This window comes from Penicillium pulvis (genome assembly GCF_028828015.1).
Source record: "Penicillium pulvis strain IBT 33274 chromosome Unknown scaffold_8_segment0_segment0, whole genome shotgun sequence".
In the NCBI taxonomy this organism is placed as follows: domain Eukaryota; kingdom Fungi; phylum Ascomycota; class Eurotiomycetes; order Eurotiales; family Aspergillaceae; genus Penicillium; species Penicillium pulvis.
This window is the reverse complement of record NW_026643080.1, coordinates 673,110-691,635: the sequence shown is the minus strand read 5'-3', so window position 1 is coordinate 691,635 and position 18,526 is coordinate 673,110. Positions and strand designations below refer to the sequence as shown.

The 18,526-nt window shown below is 48.4% G+C and overlaps 7 protein-coding genes across 7 annotated transcripts; 2 read left to right on the top strand and 5 right to left on the bottom strand.

Moving 5' to 3' along the window:
* Positions 1–492: 492 nt before the first annotated feature.
* N7503_009660 (aromatic alcohol reductase) lies at positions 493–1,492 on the bottom strand (the record flags this gene model as incomplete). Its single annotated transcript, XM_057069206.1, has 2 exons — positions 493–1,392; positions 1,457–1,492. The coding sequence occupies 2 exons, from the start codon at positions 1,490–1,492 to the stop codon at positions 493–495; spliced, it is 936 nt and encodes a 311-aa protein (XP_056915817.1).
* A 352-nt stretch (positions 1,493–1,844) lies between these two features.
* On the top strand, positions 1,845–3,943 carry N7503_009659 (fungal specific transcription factor domain-containing protein; the record flags this gene model as incomplete). The annotated part of the gene is made up of 4 exons (XM_057069205.1): positions 1,845–1,924; positions 2,158–2,266; positions 2,327–2,785; positions 2,855–3,943. The coding sequence occupies 4 exons, from the start codon at positions 1,845–1,847 to the stop codon at positions 3,941–3,943; spliced, it is 1,737 nt and encodes a 578-aa protein (XP_056915816.1).
* Positions 3,944–4,429: 486 nt separating this feature from the next.
* Positions 4,430–6,006, bottom strand: N7503_009658 (MCT family MFS transporter; the record flags this gene model as incomplete). Its single annotated transcript, XM_057069204.1, has 5 exons — positions 4,430–4,859; positions 4,919–5,327; positions 5,397–5,571; positions 5,633–5,739; positions 5,802–6,006. 5 exons carry the CDS (start codon positions 6,004–6,006, stop codon positions 4,430–4,432), a joined length of 1,326 nt encoding a protein of 441 aa, XP_056915815.1.
* A 799-nt stretch (positions 6,007–6,805) lies between these two features.
* Positions 6,806–7,589, bottom strand: N7503_009657 (carbonic anhydrase; the record flags this gene model as incomplete). Its single annotated transcript, XM_057069203.1, has 5 exons — positions 6,806–6,938; positions 7,005–7,227; positions 7,289–7,345; positions 7,414–7,490; positions 7,552–7,589. 5 exons carry the CDS (start codon positions 7,587–7,589, stop codon positions 6,806–6,808), a joined length of 528 nt encoding a protein of 175 aa, XP_056915814.1.
* Positions 7,590–8,072: 483 nt separating this feature from the next.
* Positions 8,073–14,672, top strand: N7503_009656 (polyketide synthase; the record flags this gene model as incomplete). The annotated part of the gene is made up of 7 exons (XM_057069202.1): positions 8,073–8,362; positions 8,439–8,736; positions 8,809–9,770; positions 9,852–10,045; positions 10,102–10,425; positions 10,492–10,697; positions 10,764–14,672. The coding sequence occupies 7 exons, from the start codon at positions 8,073–8,075 to the stop codon at positions 14,670–14,672; spliced, it is 6,183 nt and encodes a 2,060-aa protein (XP_056915813.1).
* A 385-nt stretch (positions 14,673–15,057) lies between these two features.
* N7503_009655 (uncharacterized protein) lies at positions 15,058–15,823 on the bottom strand (the record flags this gene model as incomplete). The annotated part of the gene is made up of 2 exons (XM_057069201.1): positions 15,058–15,603; positions 15,749–15,823. 2 exons carry the CDS (start codon positions 15,821–15,823, stop codon positions 15,058–15,060), a joined length of 621 nt encoding a protein of 206 aa, XP_056915812.1.
* Positions 15,824–16,579: 756 nt separating this feature from the next.
* On the bottom strand, positions 16,580–18,143 carry N7503_009654 (phosphatase PAP2 family protein; the record flags this gene model as incomplete). Its single annotated transcript, XM_057069200.1, has 5 exons — positions 16,580–17,322; positions 17,393–17,404; positions 17,467–17,960; positions 18,009–18,035; positions 18,082–18,143. 5 exons carry the CDS (start codon positions 18,141–18,143, stop codon positions 16,580–16,582), a joined length of 1,338 nt encoding a protein of 445 aa, XP_056915811.1.
* Positions 18,144–18,526: the final 383 nt, after the last annotated feature.

Below are 18,526 nucleotides of genomic sequence, written 5' to 3'. Positions count from 1 at the left end.
AAGCCTATGCAATGGGGGGACTTCCATCGTATATGAATTGGAGCGCAAAGGCCGTTCTGGAAAACATGATTCACGGGTATATCCAGAGAAACAGGCCAAGCCCTACATTTGTGCTGCAGTACACACCGAGGTTGTTGCAGGGGTTGTTCGGAGTTGCGTCGAACACCTCGGGGCTTAGGGATCTCCGGGGGGCCCGATGGGTATGACGAACCCCGTAGGCAAGCTCCACCACATCACTGGCGTTGTTCCGACTGTAGGCACAACCAATGACCTTGACGTCGAATATTATGCTATGTAGAAAGCATCGTGTCAATTCGAAATATGATAGCCCATTCTTGAAGTGATACTTTTGATCATTTGTAAAAATACATTAAGCACTCCGTGTGTTTGACATTACGCAACAAATCATAAATTATTTGTTCAACTTTAAGTGATCTGCATCACTTTTGGAATGAATCCATCGAATAGCATTGAAAAGAATCTGAATCAAAATTAAAATGATTGATGTGAAGGAAGAGAGCTGCTAGTCAGCTGCTTTCCCCACAAGTTGTTCACCAGCTCTTGAACATCTTGCTCGGTCATTTGTTGAATACCCAATAGCTGATTATCGGTTTGCTCAAAATACCCCCCATACCCCTCTCCCCAGGATGCGGTAGCAATGAATCCAAGCATAGTTGCCAGCTCTTGCTTCCCCTCGTGGAAGTCTATCCAAGACCTTTGGAGCATGGTAGCGAGTGGAGAGGTTTCCACCGTCCAGCCATCCGGCCCGACCGCCTTTCTTGCCATTGCGAACAATGTGTTCTGTGTAGTTGCAATATCGTGCACCTTAATCATACGGTTCTCCGTCTCCACCGGTCGGGATAAGACTGCACAAACAGTGCGTCCGATCGTAGGTAATGACGTAGTACTGAAGACTCGATCACCGCCATCGTACAGATGAACACGCTTTTGCACCATGTTCATGAAGCCCTTGGTGAGGCCCCAGTCTAGAAATGGGCCTGTAGTGATACCTGTGTAGCTCATTCCTGAGCTATGCACTTTGTCTTTCAACAGTTGTTGCGTCGAGAGTTTTCCTTGAAACACGGGCAGCGAAGCGCACTTTGGATTGGTTGTGTCTGATCCAAATTCGGAAGGTATGAAGCGTCGGACACCAACAGCAGCAGCGGCGTCAATGAGCTGGTGTTGCTGGTTAAGAGCAAGGGCGGGCAAGGTGGAGACAACCGCATCTTGCCCCCGGAGGGCAGATATAAGTGAGCTTGGCGAGTTGTAGTCGACACGACAAACCTTTGACTCCGGTGGGAATGTGTGATTGCTATCCTGGCGGCTTAAAACGGTGATTTCGAAGCGGCTTCTTAGGTGTTGGAAAATTGCAGGGCCAAGGTTGCCGTTAACCTAGTATTTTCACATTAGTATAAATTCTTAAGAGAGAGCAGATAGAATGAAACAGACAGCTTACTCCGGCCAAAGCGACTTTCTTGATCGGGCGTACCATGATGGATGCTGGAATGATACAGCAATTAGATTCCTTTTTTGGGGTCATGCATCGTGATAACGGCCCACTCGGTCGTTCGGCTTTTCGGCCATTTGACATCACCAGGCGGCATATACCCATGCGGAAATAGAACATACCATAATTCGTTGTCTTTTTGTTTGACTAGCCTTGTATCACGTGTTTCTTTGGCTTGGGGGCCGGATCGTTGATTGTCGGTGCATCCACGGCCATTCCGGTCATTGAACAGTGCACATCAAATTTCAAGACTGAAACACTGCCAAAAGGCATTCACCTGAGAAAGGCAGCACCTTGAACTGATTTTTCTTGAACATGGAACTTCCAACACTGCAAAATGGCGACCGATCGCCCCAGCTACTGGTTGCAAGGCGCTATGACGTGGAGCGATCATGTATCCGCTGCCATGAGCGCAAGGTTCGTTGCGACCGGGCCATACCCTGTTCAACCTGCCACCGGATCAATGTTCCTTGTCACTATCCAGGTCCAGGGCGAATAAAGCGTCGCTCAAAAATTCTTCCTCCCGGTGTCAGAACCCAACCGGAGGTGCGGAAAAGAGCCAACACTGTGAACAAACACAAAGGCTCCCCCGATATAAGTAGCAGATCATCTTCTATCTTGTCACAGCCACATGATGCAGAAACAAATAGTTCCATTTCAACCGGCGAGCGTACTGCGCCGACAGCTGGCCTTTTGGTGAAAGACGGCACATCTACTCGATATGTTAACGAGTTGCTTTTCTCACGCGTCTTGGAGAAGGTCAGTGGACCATAAAATTTGTCCCCAAGCAGTACTTGGACTTACCTTCGCCGCGAATAGGAGTGCGACCTTCAGTCCGCCATAAACACCCCGGCAAGTACTGACAACAGTGAGGCGAGCTCAATGATTGGCTTTGATGGGCTCATCTCCAACCCCCAATTGGCTGTCAACGCCTTCTCTCTCTTCCCATCTCGAGGGCAAGCCACGCACCTGTGGCAAGTCTACTTGAACAACGTCGACATTCTTCTCAAAGTACTTCATATTCCGACCACGCAACCCGCTGTATTTGCCGCCATCAACAATCCGAACACTGCTTCTCAAGACTTCAATGCGCTTCTTTTCTCCATTTATTTTGCAGCAGTCACAAGCCAGCGCCAGGCAGAAACCCATATGATCTTTGGTGAGGACCGGCAATCCGTCCTCAAAAGATTCCAGCGAGGTCTAGAGGTCTGTTTGCATTCCGCTGCATTCCTCGATTCGCCCACCATTAGCTCGCTGCAAGCAATGTCGATTTACTTGGTGAATTCAGCCGCCGCCTTGAGCCCACTTCACTCGCACTTCCTATGAATGCTGACCACTGCGCGCTAGCTTTGCTATCGAAATCATAATTGTGGTAGATCTGGATGGACATTGAACGGTATACTTCTCCGAACCGCACAATGGATGGGTCTACACTGCGATGGGGAACGTTTCAACCTCCCACCACTGGAGTGCGAGCTTCGTCGCCGGCTATGGTATCAAATTATCGGATGCGATGCGCGAGTTGGTGAAGATCATGCTCTCTCAACCAATGGGTTTGGTGGCTTCTCTAACACGAAGCTTCCACTCAACATAGATGACCGAGATCTTTCCGCCAACATGGAAGTTGGCCCGAGTTCAAAACCGCAGTGGACAGAGATGACATTGTTTCTGGTCGCTGCCGAGATGAATCAAGCCCTTCAACAAGTGTCTCGACTTTCCGTAGCCGTGCTCAATGGGGATGACAAAATGACTAGCTTAGAGCAGCTTCTTAGAACAATCACGGCACGCATAAAAGATCGCTACTTGCAGCATTGTGATCCTAACATTCCCATTCAAAAGTCAGCGCTTTTGCTGGGCCAGGTGCTGATGGGAAAGCTCAGTGTCTTCGTTCGCCAGCAATACCTCCGAGGACTCAGCGCGGAAGAATCTGCATCACGAGCCACCGAACAGACGCTTTTGCTGGCTTGCGACACCATTGAGATTGGCAATGACCTAAAAACGGATGAGCTTCTCAGTAACTTTCACTGGCTCTTCTCGACGTTTACTCAATATCATCTTTTGACATATACACTATGGCATCTTTGTGTTCGGCCTGGAGTCCACTGCGCCGATCGAGCGTGGCAGGTGGTCGATAATTCGTTCAATTTGGTGGAGGATCCTAGCTGGCCGAGTCCTGGACTCAAATGGAACGTGCTACGAAAGCTTCGAGAAAAAGCACTCAATATACGATATGCTTTCTCTTCGATTCCATTTACGTCAGCGCGGTCCCCCAACAATGTAACGGTTCCCCAGAACACAGGACCTCGGGAGGATGACCGGAGGGATGCCATCCCTAGCAGCGTTCTGGCGGTAGAAGATGCTAGAGATTGGAATTTAGATTCGATTTGCTTCCCCGATTGGAACCCGTCCGACTCATGGATTGTGGGCCAAGGATAGTGAAAATATAGCAGAATCATATAGCCTCTAGCATTATCTTGTTAATTGGGTAACTGTAGCCTTGGAAGGCTTTTCTCAATACAATAAAAGATTATTAATACTTACCATTCAGAGGCTAGGTCTTGTTGTAAGATAGAATGCTGGATACTAAGTTGCCTCTCTAGGGCTTATCCCCTAAAGGGCATCTCATTCCAGGGCTGCCAGCAGCCCGAAATGCGAGAGCAGCCCACAAATTACGAGAAAACCTTCAATTTTCCGTTTGACTCCTATTTCTGCAGCTTGATAAAAGGCACACTGAAAGGATAGCATGATAACATGGGTTCTATGAGGTATTGTGCACAAAAAATGTAGTCGTCTAATGCGCGCATTGAAACACCTGCTTACAGAGTATACAGACACCCCATGCCCTTTTAAGCTAGAACAAGATAAAAAAAGCAGATCCGATCTACCATGGTATAGTACATAGCACCGACCTGGCCAATGAAATCAAAATTTTGCAACTATTTTCAGTCCGGTGTGCAGCAATCGAGCACCGAAAACACAGGTTGTGCCGGCCAGCAGAAGAACACCGGAAAACACTTTCATTCCAAGAAAAGACCCATTATCATGAGATATAAGAGCACCAGCGATAGGGTTGGTCGTTAGCCCGCCAATGGAAGCGAAGAGGAAAATCAGTCCCACTCGGTACCCGATTTGCGGCAAAGGTGAAATCTTGACCACAAGAGCTGCTGCCAGCGAGACATATGCGCCTGAGCAACATCCAAAAAGGACAGCAAATACGATAGTCCCCGCGGCGTTGGTGGCGGGTATCCAGATGGCAAGTATAAAAATCCCAGCTAGATAGCATACCACGGCGAAGACATTGTACGTACCAATCCGGTCGGCAATCATGCCCGCCCCCAGGCGGCCGAAGAAGCTTTAGTAGCATGATTTAGTAAGTAAAATTAGGCGGAAAAGAGGTAGTTTCATGCTTACCTTGCAGCATTCAGCATCGCCAGCAAATACTGAGAGAGGTTGTCACTGATGCCACTTGAGAGTCCCTCAACGACCAAGTAATCAATGGGAATGTACACTCCAAAGGTCAGCAGAGTGAATCCTGTGATAACAAGTAGCATCTTTGGCTCTTTCAATGGCTGTGTCAGTGTAGCCCGTGATACTGGCCGTGGTGATGGAGGGAAACGGGATCGAATCGTCAAGTTGGCGATGGTAAGGAGAAACAAGATCACAAAAGCTCCAGCACGCATCGCCCACGCAAATCCCACTTCTGAGATCAATCGTTGTATCATGATCGGAAAAATCACTCCTCCGATACTGGAACCGCTGGACATAAGGCCGTAGGCTGTGCCACGTTTCTTGTCAAACCAACCTGGTATGACACTGGTCGCTGGAATATACATCAATGACTGTATTTTGTGGAGGTATAGCACTGTGTGGCTCCAGGGCTCTGGCTTACCGGGTTGGAAGATGATTGAAACTCCAATGGCACTACATACGCCCTGCGAGAGAAGAATTTGATAGTATTCTGTCGCAATAGAGCACATCATCAGGCCAAAAACGTGGAAAAGCGATCCGAACAGAAGTGAGTAACGGGGTCCATAGTTGTCGTACAAATGACCAGATACGGGACCCTGAGAAGGAATGAATCAACAGACTAGGCACAAGGGAGGAAGATTTGTGGGAAGACCCTACCATGGCGTACATGAAAAATATTTGCAAAGATGGGATCCAAGCAATCGTGCTAGCCGAATAATGGCTCAGTAGAGTCGACTCGTAGTAACTTTGAAATATCCCAACACCTGTCGTTGTCATTACAATAAGAAGGCCGTATGGATTTCTCGGTGAAAGGGGTTGATCGTACTGTTGATCCATCCAAAACTGCAGAATAGCACACACCACGATCCTAGGACCACAGACCAAGCAGCCAGTCCACCATCGGGGGCTTTACTCTTTTTCCATTCCGGGACTCCTGTGTTCTGAACGTTTGTCTTTGATTCGAGGCTTTTCGGGCCATCTATCTGGGAGGGATCAAGTGTTTCTGGCGTAAGGGCACGATCCGTCGACATTCTGTATTTGGGTAGGACAATTCTGGGACACCGGAGAACTGTATTTTGCTAAGGTCGAATTCCTTTTGAATTGGAAGCTTGAAAAGGGAATTTCGGGTTTGAAGTCTAGGAACGAATGGATTGTCCTGTGGAAGCAAGCCCGAGAGATATACTCCTAGTTGTTAAACAGCCGAAGGGCCGAAGGACCGAACAGCCACTTCGGACTTCCAAGATTAGAGTATGGGGCCTCGAAGAACTACCACCGAGAACTCAATGAATCACCATCTTCCCCTGAGCTACTAAATCTAAGATAGTGTCAATAATTTGAATGTGATCCACTCCGAGGAACAGGCTTAACCTTTCCTCTATCCCCTCCTTCTTTCCATACCACTGAGAGCTCAAGGGCTTGCACATATATTATTCCTCATGCTCTTCAAATTATGACATGATAAAAATAAGCAATGTGGGCGTGATCTGCAAAAACACGTACTGTTTATTTTGGGACTTGGACATTGGCGACATTACTCAGTCGCTATATTGGCGCTGTTTTATCCTACTTCCCGCCAATATTTAGCCATTCTTATTTACACACATCCATAGAGGACCACGGGTAGCCTTGACGATGTTTTGAAACACAAGAGTCTTATGACTAGACACTTACAGATAGAGGATATTACATGAATGATTTCGCGTCTAATTAGGAGTACACGGGTATAGTTGACACCCCGGCTTTGCACCGATAGGTCGACTTTCAAATGCATGATTCAAAAAGGTCTCAACATCCGACCGGGGACTGTACCTAACAGATTGAAGACACTACCTACATTTCAACTTCGTCTAATTTCCCACTTTTAAGGTCAAAGATAAAGCCATGAGTACCATCTTTGAGCGCATCCCTTATCAAAGGGCTTGCGTGAACCCACTCAAGGTCTCCTCTCAGATTTTCTTCGGTTCTGCCATAATTCAATTATATATCAGCCCATTCATTCTTTTCACTGAGGCCCTCGAGATGAGCTTACCCCAGAGCCGCACCAAATTCCATCTCCTCAATCTTGGCCCAATGTGTCTCATTGATTTGTTTTTTCAAGGCAATGCGCAGCTGCTCATCCGTAAAGCGTAGGGTGCCACAGTCGGTATGGTGTATGATGGCAATCTCATCAAGTTTGACTAGTGCATCGAGAATCAAGATATCACGGAGGGCATAGCGGATGTTTCCTCCAGCATTACGGTGGACAACAACCTCTGTAAATATGTGAACGAACTGTTTTCCGGTTGCTCCTGGGGCCTGAATGGCTTCACGTACCTCCAGCTTTGAGGTTCAAGAATTCCTCTGGAATGCATCGAGGGTCACAGCAGGTAACTAACGTGGAAACAAGCATTAGCGAACTTTGGAAATATTTGGGATAATAGCGAGGCAATTATGACTACCAATCACCGTGCGAGGTGGGGCTCCTCTCTGTAACTTTCTCTCCGCAATTGAAGGCAAAGGTGTATGGTTGACAGCCCTGTATGACATTCATTAAAGTTAAAACCATACAAAGGAAAGATTAAAGGGCCGGAACATACTTGTTTCGCGCCAACAGGCCCGCAATAGTAATTGTCATATTTTAATAATATGTAAACTGTAAAATTTTGCGATTCCTGGTTCAAGTGTTTCGAAATTGCAAAACCATCGAGCTCTTATATATCCAGAATGCAAGTGATATCGGTGATCATCTTGGCACAACCAAAGGAAGAATCGGCGAATGGCTGTACCAAGGGGCGCGGAACGCGATATTCGGGAAAAAGTGACAATGCCCTGTTAAGGAATCCGATGTTCGGTTCAGATTCTCATCAAAAATTTCTATACTGAGAATCTCGGATATCCTTATCAAACCCCGAGGTTTTCAGAGGCTTGTGGGCCATACCGAGGTAGCCGGGCTCAAGGAGAAAGAAGCTTCTCAATCTAGCCCCCGGCCGAGTGCAAAAACCAGGACTTTGAATAAGTAAATGTGATTTCACAGGTCAAACGAAAACACATAAAAGAGCCACTGGAGCCAGTCTCCTATGGCTGAAAGACCAACACAGTACCGTGAAAATCATCAATCATGCCGGAACAAAACCAGGTTATTCTCTTCGGAGATCTTACATGCAACTATTTGAGTGGTCTACGCTCTCTGGTAGCCATAAAGAACAACCCCCTTCTCACGACATTTTTCGAAAGAGTCACTTTCTGTCTACGAGAGGAGATCGGAACGCTTCCGATGAATGAACGTACCCGATTCCCCAGGTTTATCACCTTCCAAGAGCTTCTCGCAGGGAGCCAAGGATTACCATACCTCCCTCAGGCCCTGGAGACAACACTAGCTTCTACTTACCAGCTAGCTTGTTTCATAAAGTAAGTCTAGACATGGCTATCTTTTTAAAAACAAGCATAACAAGAGAATCTGCCCTAACACAACTTAAATATCAAGTCACTTCACGGCCCCGGAGATATCGTATCCTAATCCCCAGAACACTTGGGTAGTTGGCCTCTGTACTGGATTGCTCAGTGCAGCTGCAGTGAGCTGCAGTAAAACAGTCACAGATCTCATTCCTCTTGCTGCACACACTGTTTTGGTTGCCTTTCGTGTTGGCCTCTGTGTTTCAGAGGTGCTTCACGGGATCGCACCTCAAGTAGGGAAAGACCCTGCTGCATCATGGGCCACCTTAATCCCCGGCCTGGAGACTGATGTCGCTACATTGGCTCTGAAGCATTACAATAATGACAAGGTACGATGAACAAACCAATGAATACAGATCGATAATTTTCGGCAACATCCATGTTAACGTTTGGTTGCACAGGGCCTCCCAGCCACGTCTTCGATTTACATCAGCACATACGCCAATGCCAGCTTGACATTGAGTGGACCTCCAGAGAATCTGCTTGAATTGATAAGTGGAAAGTACCTCCCTGGGCAAAGGTCTATCAAGCTCCCTATCCATGCACCATACCATGCCGCCGCACTCTACCAACAGCGAGATGTTGACATGATTCTGAGACCGACACTACAGAGTGGATTTGACTCATTCAGGCGTCACTCACATATGATCTCGAGTGTCAACGGCGAGGTAATCACAGCCAGTAACTTTGGCGAGACGCTGAAGGGTTCAATCAATGAGATCTTGCGTGAACCACTTCGTTTGGATCGTATAGTTGATTCTCTGGCACAAACACTTGGAAATGCCGAACAAAGCTGTCGGATATTGCCCATTGCCACCTTGACTGGTCAAAGTATTGCTGCTGGAATCCAAAAGCAAGGCCAGACCGAGGTAACGATGGACCCAGCGATGAACTTTAGCAGTGCTGTCTCAGATGACGGTGCCTCGGGTAAGCTGGGAGACTCTAGATTGGCCATCATTGGCTATTCTGGACGATTCCCAGATGCTAAGAATACTGATGAATTTTGGAAGCTCCTGCAAGATGGCCGGGATGTTGCAAGCACCACACCCAGCAATCGTTGGGACGTGCGGACACATGTGGACCCCACTTTGACGAAGAAAAACACGATGGCAACTCCTTATGGATGTTGGTTACAGCAACCAGGTCTGTTTGATGCAAATTTCTTCATGATTAGTCCTCGTGAGGCGCCCCAAATGGACCCAGCTCAGCGTCTGTCACTTATGACTGCGTATGAGGCAATGGAATATGCTGGGTTTGTTCCAGATTCGACACCCTCAACTCAGTCTGAAAGGATTGGTGTGTTTTATGGTACAACCAGCAACGACTGGGGAGAAATAAATAGCTCCCAGGATGTGGATACCTAGTATGTTTCCGATCATCGTGTTATACCTGCTTCGATTTGGTTTTCATCGTAAAAAAAAGCAACATTAACAAATTCGCCTAGCTATATTCCGGGCTCATGTCGTGCTTTCATTCCAGGAAGACAAAATTTCTTCTATAAGTTTGGAGGACCCAGCTACAGTATTGACACAGCTTGTTCATCCAGCCTGGCCAGTCTCCACCTTGCTTGCAACTCTTTGCTAAAGGGAGATATTGATACTGCATTCTGTGGAGGAACAAATGTCTTGACCAATCCTGGTAAGTTGAAAAGAACACCAAATGAACTTGTGTATACTAAAAAGTAAATTGAACAGACATTTCAGCTGGTCTGGACCGTGGCCATTTTCTGTCAAGAACTGGGAACTGCAAGACATTCGACGATGACGCGGATGGTTATTGTAGAGGCGAAGGCGTCTGCACTTTAATTATCAAGCGACTGGAAGATGCTAAAGCCGACAATGATCCCATCTGCGCAATCATCCGCGGAGCGTACACGAATCATTCCGCAGAAGCTGAGAGCATCACTCGCCCACACATCGGTGCCCAAAAGGCCATTTTTGAGAAGGTGCTCAGCTGTGCCGCAGTAGATCCCTACAGTGTTGGTTATATCGAGATGCATGGAACGGGAACACAGGCCGGTGCGTTTTGAATGCTTGATTGAACTTTTGGCTTGTTCTTATGCTAAGATAATCATTCTCTCTTAGGTGACGCACGGGAGATGAAATCTGTGCTCTCTGTTTTTGCACCATCAGAGGCAAAAGCCCGTACCGAGGAGCAAAAGCTGTTTCTAGGCTCGGTAAAGGCAAATGTAGGCCACGGAGAGTCAGTGTCTGGGGTCATTGCTTTGATCAAATCTATTATGATGATGGAAAAGAACGAGATCCCTCCCCACTGCGGAATCAAGACCAAAGTGAGCAAACTATTTATATGAAACCTGCGATATACAGCCATTTCAGGTAATTGACTTCCTGGATAGATCAATAGTGGGTTCCCCACTGATATGGAGGAGCGAAACATCCACATCGCCAAAAGCCCTACACCTTGGACACGCCCAGAGAGAGGCGTGCGCCGGGTCATGATCAACAACTTTTCAGCCGCAGGAGGCAACAGTTCTGTGCTGATTGAAGATAAACCGGCCTCTTTGGATAAAGATTCCACATCCACCATAGATCCTAGGTCTACGCATGTTGTGGCAGTAAGTGCTAAGTCCAGCACTGCTCTTCTCGCGAACATCAACTCCGTTCTGGCACACCTCAAAGACAAGAAGCCACCACTCGCAAGTCTATCATATACAACAACCGCTCGCCGTATGCACAATCCCTTCCGCGTCATGGTGGCTGGCTCGCATCTGGAAGAAATTGCCGCCTCATTGGGAAGCAAATTGACATCGCCTGTTGTTCAACGTAAGGCGCGGGCATTGCAACCTGTGGCGTTTGCATTCACTGGACAAGGATCGCAGTATATTGGAATGGGTCGACATTTGCTTCATTTCAGCTCTTTTTGCACCGATATGCACCGATTCGATGCCCTCTCTCAGGCACTGGGATTCCCTTCAATTTTGCCCTTGGTCCAACAGGCCGAGGGAGACATAACTCAAATGTCACCAGTAGTTGTTCAGGTTGCTACCACATGCACACAGATGGCTATGGCGAAGCTGTGGCAGTCTTGGGGAGTCCAACCTAGGACAGTGGTTGGCCACAGCCTTGGGGAATATGCTGCTTTGAACGTTGCAGGTGTGCTATCTGAAGCTGATACTATTTTCCTGGTGGGAAAAAGAGCACAGTTGATAGAGGAGCATATTCCGCTCAACACACACGCCATGTTAGCGGTCAGTACGTCTGTCAAATACATCAATATCATTTGCGAGGGTCTTGAGTATGAAATTGCCTGCATCAACTCGCCCTCCGAAACTGTGTTGAGTGGAACAACTGGTCAGATGGAGCAGGTACTAGATCGTCTCTCTGCACGCGAGAATACTGAATTGAGAAAAACGAAACTACAAGTTCCATTTGCCTTTCACTCATCCCAAATGCAGCCCATTCTCGACATGTTCCAAGCAGCTACGCGGGCGGTGAAATTCAATGAACCCAAAGTCTCTGTCATTTCCCCCTTGCTTGGCGAGGTCCTGACGTCGAAGGAATCGTTCGGAACGGAATACCTCGCCCGACACTGTAGAGAAACAGTCAATCTTGCTGCCGGACTGCTCCAGGCAAAAAACAGTGCGGTCAATGAAAGCACTATCTGGGTTGAGATTGGTGCTCATCCGATTGTTTCGGGACTTCTTCGAAACAATCTCGGGCCTAAGACGACCACTTTGCCGACTTTGCAGCGGAACAAAGATACATGGAAGACAATATCGGCTAGCTTAACCAGTCTATATGAGTCTGGCGTTGAGATCCGCTGGGGTGAATATCACCGTGATTTTGCGCACTCTCTTTCTGTCCTTCGCCTTCCATCGTACAACTGGGACTTGAAGAACTATTGGATACAGTACGCCAATGATTGGACTCTGCACAAGGGTGAGCCTCGATCCCTCCAAGCTACTCGAGGATTATCGACGACATGCATTCACAAGCTGGTTGAAGAGAAAGACGATGGTAACACGGTGCTTGTTGTCGGGGAGACCGATGTTCTCCGCGAAGATATGGATTGCTTCGTCCGTGGACATTGCGTTAACAACGTCCCTCTGGTGACACCATCGATCTACGCTGAAATGGCCCTAGTTATTGGCGAACATCTTCGCAAACAGCAACCAAAGCTGGATGAAAGTCTAGTGGATCTTCAAAATATGGATGTTCAGCGGCCATTTGTCACAAAAACAAAGGGCACGGGCCCACAATTACTTCGCTGCCATGTTTCGCTTGACCGGAAGACATTCAAAGCAGCGATTGAATTCTGGAGCGTCACTTCCGAGGGCAAGCGAATGACCAAGCATGCCGAGGCCGGCATGGCCTTCCCCAATGCAATGCAGGCACATGCAGAGGCCCAACTCCAGGCCGTGCCTGTCCTGGAGCAGATGAAGTCTGTCTCTGATAGGCTTTACACTGACGAGCGAGTTCAGAAGCTTTCTGGGAAGACGGGGTATCAATTGGTATCATCGCTCGCGCAGTATGATTCCCAATTCATGGGAGTGTCATCCGTCTTGCTAGATAGCCGTAATCGCGAAGCTGTGGCAATTGTCCAATTTGAGAACCCTCAAAGCACGAACGGAATTTACTACGTCAATCCGCATTTGATTGACAATCTTGGACAACCTGCTCTCTTTATCATGAATGCAAATGACGAGGCTGATCTCAGCAAGGAGGTATTTGTCAACCACGGATGGGCATCTTTGCACTTCTACAAGCCAATGTCAATGACTGCTATTTATCGGACCCATGTTCAAATGACAGGGCCCAGTGAAGATGGCATGTATCATGGTAATGTATTCGTGTTTGAAAACAACGAATTGGCTGCACTATACAAGGGTGTCAAGGCTCAAGGTGTTCCTCGGAGACTCATGGACTATATTGTCCACATGCGCGATGAAACCAAGACAGGCAGTCCAGCAGGTGGAACCTTGCATACCCGAACTCAAGCATCTTCCCATTCAAAAGATGCATCAACTGGGTCTGTCACTTCTATTGTTAGTGCCTCAGTTACCACTGATGGTGGGAATCACACAGACTCTTGGTCAGCGGCTCTAAAAATCATCTCCGAAGAAAGTGGAGTCCCTATTGTGGAACTCGTTCCAAGCGCCGAGCTTGCAGACCTAGGTCTCGATTCGCTTCTTGCACTGCTTTGTGCCAGCAGATTCCGAGAAGAACTTGGTTTAGCCCATGAATCATCAATCTTCATGGACTATCCCACCATGGAAGCGCTCGAAAAATTCTGGAAGCAGGATTCACATACAGGGTCTTCTGATGCAAACAAAACTCTTGGTGGCAATGACGCGATCTTAAACTCAATGTTTACCGATAACGTGGAGTCAGACCCGATTCCCCTGAGCTGCGAGGAATCATCTTCGAAGAGCGACTCCTCATCGACCAAAGAATCTTCTGGTGTCACAACCCCGGAGTATGGCCTACCGCCTCCGAAATTATTGTCCGCAACCTCTCTTCTACTTCAGGGGAATCCCGTCCTGCCATCAACGGCCAAGACCCTCTTTCTGCTCCCTGATGGCTCTGGTTCATGCTCGTCCTATGCAGCTATTCCTCGTATTCACCCCTCTGTAGCCGTCGTCGGAGTGAACTGTCCTTTCATGAAAGCTCCCGAGTCCTACAATTGCGGCATTGAGAAGGTCTCTGAACTATATATCCGCGAGATTCGCAGACGCCGGCCTCATGGCCCTTACGCCCTAGGTGGATGGTCCGTTGGTGGTATTTTTGCGTACCATGTCGCGCAGCAGCTTGCTTCCGCCGGCGAAACTGTCACGGATTTGATTCTTATTGACTGTCCCGTCCCTAGGGGCCTTGATCACTTGCCAAGTCGATACTACGAATATTGCGATGAGATTGGATTGCTCGGAACTGTCAACGGGGTGAAGAAGGAAGTGCCTAAATGGCTTATTCCACACTTTGAAGCTTGCGTCAACAGCCTCCATGAGTACCACGCAACACCATTCGCGCCTGTTGTCGATGCTCCAAAAACACAGATCATCTGGGCGTGCGACGCCATCGATAAACATCTCGAGCCAAAGTTTGAAGCAAGAAGTGATGACCCGGAAGGGTTGAAATTCCTCACGGAGGAAAGAGCGGATTTCGGCCCAGCTGGTTGGGATTATCTCTTGCCCATGACGAGCATAGCTCTGTCCCGGATTGACGGGGCCAATCATTTCTCCATGATACAAGGCGACCACGCCAAGCGACTAGGAGAGGAAATCCAGGGATTCTTGATGAGTACTTGAAGCCTTCATCCATGGGTATATAGTTTTTGAATCCTAGACTTCCATCGGTGATTACTACATCCAAATTGAAACTCATTCGAAGATTTGCTCTTGTCGGCGCTCAGTGTAAATGGTAAAGTAAAGATAGAATGCATTTAAGTTCCTAGACTTTCGAACTATGACCAGATGAAAGCTGTTTAAGGTAAAGACATATCTCACAAAGCATGATAAAATTTTCATGTTTGATAAACAAACGTTCTTTCCACCAAGATCATCCCATATCCTCATCCGCATTATTCCATCGCATCATACAATCATAAAAGCAAGCGATCGTACCCATAAATAATAAAAAAACTGAAAACAAGACCACCGCTAAAAACCCAAGGTTCAAGGCTGTACAGGGTCCTTAAACCACATACGCAGGCCGCCGACTCCGACTCGAGCTCCGATGACGATGTCCTCCGCTAGAGTGACCACGTCGCGAACTGTGACTCCGTCTCCGAACAGTAGTCTCCTTAACGACAACCTCACGCTGACGCGAATGCAAGAAAAGAGCCAAGAAAGCCGTCCAAGCAAAGAAGACGCACTCCATAATTCCCATCGCGAACGAAGTCTTGAGCATAGCGCACGTCTTGTTAATGTGCAGGTGGTAATCGTTATTGATGCTTTCTCCGTACTCGCCGAACGGACCGAGGGATACCCAGACTGAACCACCGTCCCAGTGTGAACAGCTCTGGTTTGCGATGAAGCGGAGCTCGTAGACAGCGGCGATGAATGCGCCCACGAATAGGAGGTCTACAAATGAGACGAAGAGAGCTGAGCGCTTGGTTGCTGAGAAGCGGATTAGGGTGTCGATGGCCCAGAAGACGGCGATAACGCTGACGATGAAGATGACGAGGATGTAGGCGGGTGTGAGCATGTTGGCTTTTAGGTAGCCGTGGACGAAGTAGGACTGATGATCATTGCGATGTTAGTTTTTAGTTATTTTTCTAGCTGGGAGATGAGGGCTGAGTGTTGTTGAGAGACCATGCTCGTGGTCACTAGCTAGCTAGTGCGCGACTCGGTCTCAAAACTGGAGAGAGTTGTGTTCAACGTACCATGATGCCGATGATGGGGATCAAGAAGACGATCTCCACCAGCCGGTTAAAGATGAAGAATAAGCTGCCAATCATCTTGCCGGGTGCCTCGTGGACAAAGGAAAAGATTGAGTTCTGATCTCAGGAATGCGACAAAATAGGGATTGCGAAACGGGCCGCTGTCGCGTCACTCAGGTATGTCCAGATACAAAGAAGTTGGTGTTGTACTTTGTATAGGGTGGATCTCAGTCTCGGACACCTCACATGCAGCTTAGAAGCGCGAGTGGACTGCGATCACAACCTGCAGAGCACGAGGACGAAGATATGTAGGGAGAAGAAAAAGGGAGAGGGGATGGAAGCGCAAAAGAAAAACGTGTGCCGTCATTTTGCGCTGACAGCGGGGAAGAGGCTGGGCGAGTAACCGTGCATGTTATGGGTGGCTGGGACAACCAGCGTCAATTTTCCCAGTTTTGTTTTGAGTGAATTGGTTAACACAGCAGAGAGTTGACAGGTCGGACTTCACTGAATGGGTTAGTATACCCGACCGTATTCTTTTAATTTATGACCTGCATCTGATTGACTGTTGATCCCATACTTGCTGTACTGGAGGTTGGAGCGGCAACCGAGATCCCGCTAAGTGGAACCGATGGATCTTTCAAACCCAATTGGCCGCTAAAAGCAGGGTAAATAGAGACAAAACTTCAAATTTAATTTCAATGCACGTACATTCTAAATGCTCATGAAACGCCGTCTTATATATTCGTACATCAATCTCAAAGTCAATATCTCGCAAGAAAACAGACCTTTGCGCCGAGTCATGAATTGGTCTTTAGGCTCCATTTATACTGGCTTTTACACCTCTCGACCAGGCGCATCGGTCAATGATCGCTCTAGGTGATCATGGCTAACAACGACACCGGGTGGTGGATTAATAGCACCAGCGGGTGCCGTGTGCCCTTGCGACTGATACGCGTTGGGATGGTATGCGGTATTGGCATCGAAAGAATTGCGACTGACACCTGGATTTTGCGCTGCCGCATACCCAGTTTGCATCTCATACCCATTTCCAACATCGTCTTCACTCGAAGACCAGTTACCATCGGGATCATGGTCATGCGCACGACGAGGATACACCTGCGACGTGTAAGGGTTGCCAGGATTAGCGTACCCAGATGCGCCAGGCTGGTGTGGGGATGTAGATCGCCCACGCATACTGGAACCATTCAGGCGTTCTGCCTCAGGGTTACGCAGAGCAGTCGTGCTGTCATCTAGTGCGCTGAACTTTGCATCGATTGGAGCAGCTGGCTCGGTGCCCCAGGTGCGGATCGGGTAGGCCCGGCCCTTGCGCCAGGACTCGGTGATCGGAGGGAAGTATTGACGGTAGGAGACGATGGCACAGACGACACCGAGAAGCGACCCCGTGATCACGTCGAATGGGTGGTGACGGGCGTCCATAATGCGAGACACGGCAACAAGGGTCGCGGCAAGGATCGGAATGGTAACCAGCAGGGTCTTCCAGGTTTCACCCCGGTTGTCCATAATATGGAACTTGCCGCCCAGCCACAGAGACGTGTAGAATAATCCTGCGAAGGAGGCTATAACGATTGTCAGCAGGAGGTTCTGTCGAATGAGTCCGCGTGGTAAGTGTCAGCGGTTGCGACTCACAACTACTATGACCTGTACACAGAACGGGATTAGTATATTGTTGCCCAGATATCCCGATTGTATTGTGAACATACCTGATGGCCATGACCGAAATCCATCCTTGATCAACTTTGCCTCTCCTGTGCAAATCGTGGAGTTAGACAGACCGTACGGCAGCATGTCCAGGCTCCCGTCACGCGGCTGGCACCGGTCAATCAAGTCCGGACGGGGTTTTCCACATGCATTCTTGAGCACTTGTGTGATGAGGAAGGCTAATGCTTGTGATAGGAGGAGGCCTAGGATCCCACAGTTCATCTCCCACAGGCGATCCTTCCAGCGCCACGGACCGCGCAGCTTGCGCTTCCCAGATGCCGGATCCAGAGGCTTGTGGTGCGAGAACAGGCCATCGATGAAAAGGGTATAGACGATGATCAGGACGAGTGGGAAAAGGCCGGAGATGCAGAGGGCATATTGGATGGGAATGCGCTCGTGGACGGCGTACGGGTATTGGAGGGAGATGTTGCGGAGGGAGAAGTGTTGGTGGTATGGTTCGAGGGAGTCGAGGATCCAGAAGCCGATGACACAGGCACTGTTGACGAGTTAGAGGGGGAATCCTGCAGGATGGGAAGGGGCTTACATTAAGATCACGTAGTCGAAGATGTAGCTGGAAGGTTAGTGAACGCGCATCCCGCGGGGAAAACCGAACTCACGAAATCACTACGCGTGGTCGAAGTCGCCGCTTAGAGAACGGCAATTTGGCCGGAATCTCCATTATGTTATAAGAGCGAAATCAAATAAATTCCTTGTCAAAGAGGAATTGTGAAATCGAAGATGCTCGCGTGTGCGTGCTCCGCATTTAATAAAACGACGATCGAAATGAACCGGTGTGAGAGGCGCATCTTGGCGAGTTATACTTTTTCTGCGTATTCCAGGCACTCTTATTTTGGGATTTAACCTCCGCCTATTTATGGTTACTGTTGCCGGTTCCTGGTTCCTGGCAGTGGGTCTTTTGACAGCTTCAATCTGTCTCTGCCGGTCCAGACTCCTTGATCCAGGAGCCGATTTTTGTAGATCTTCAGGCCCAATGCCGATCCACCCTAGAGCGAGAGCCAAGAACACCCCCACAAGAGATGCCATTTCTGCAAACTGACATGC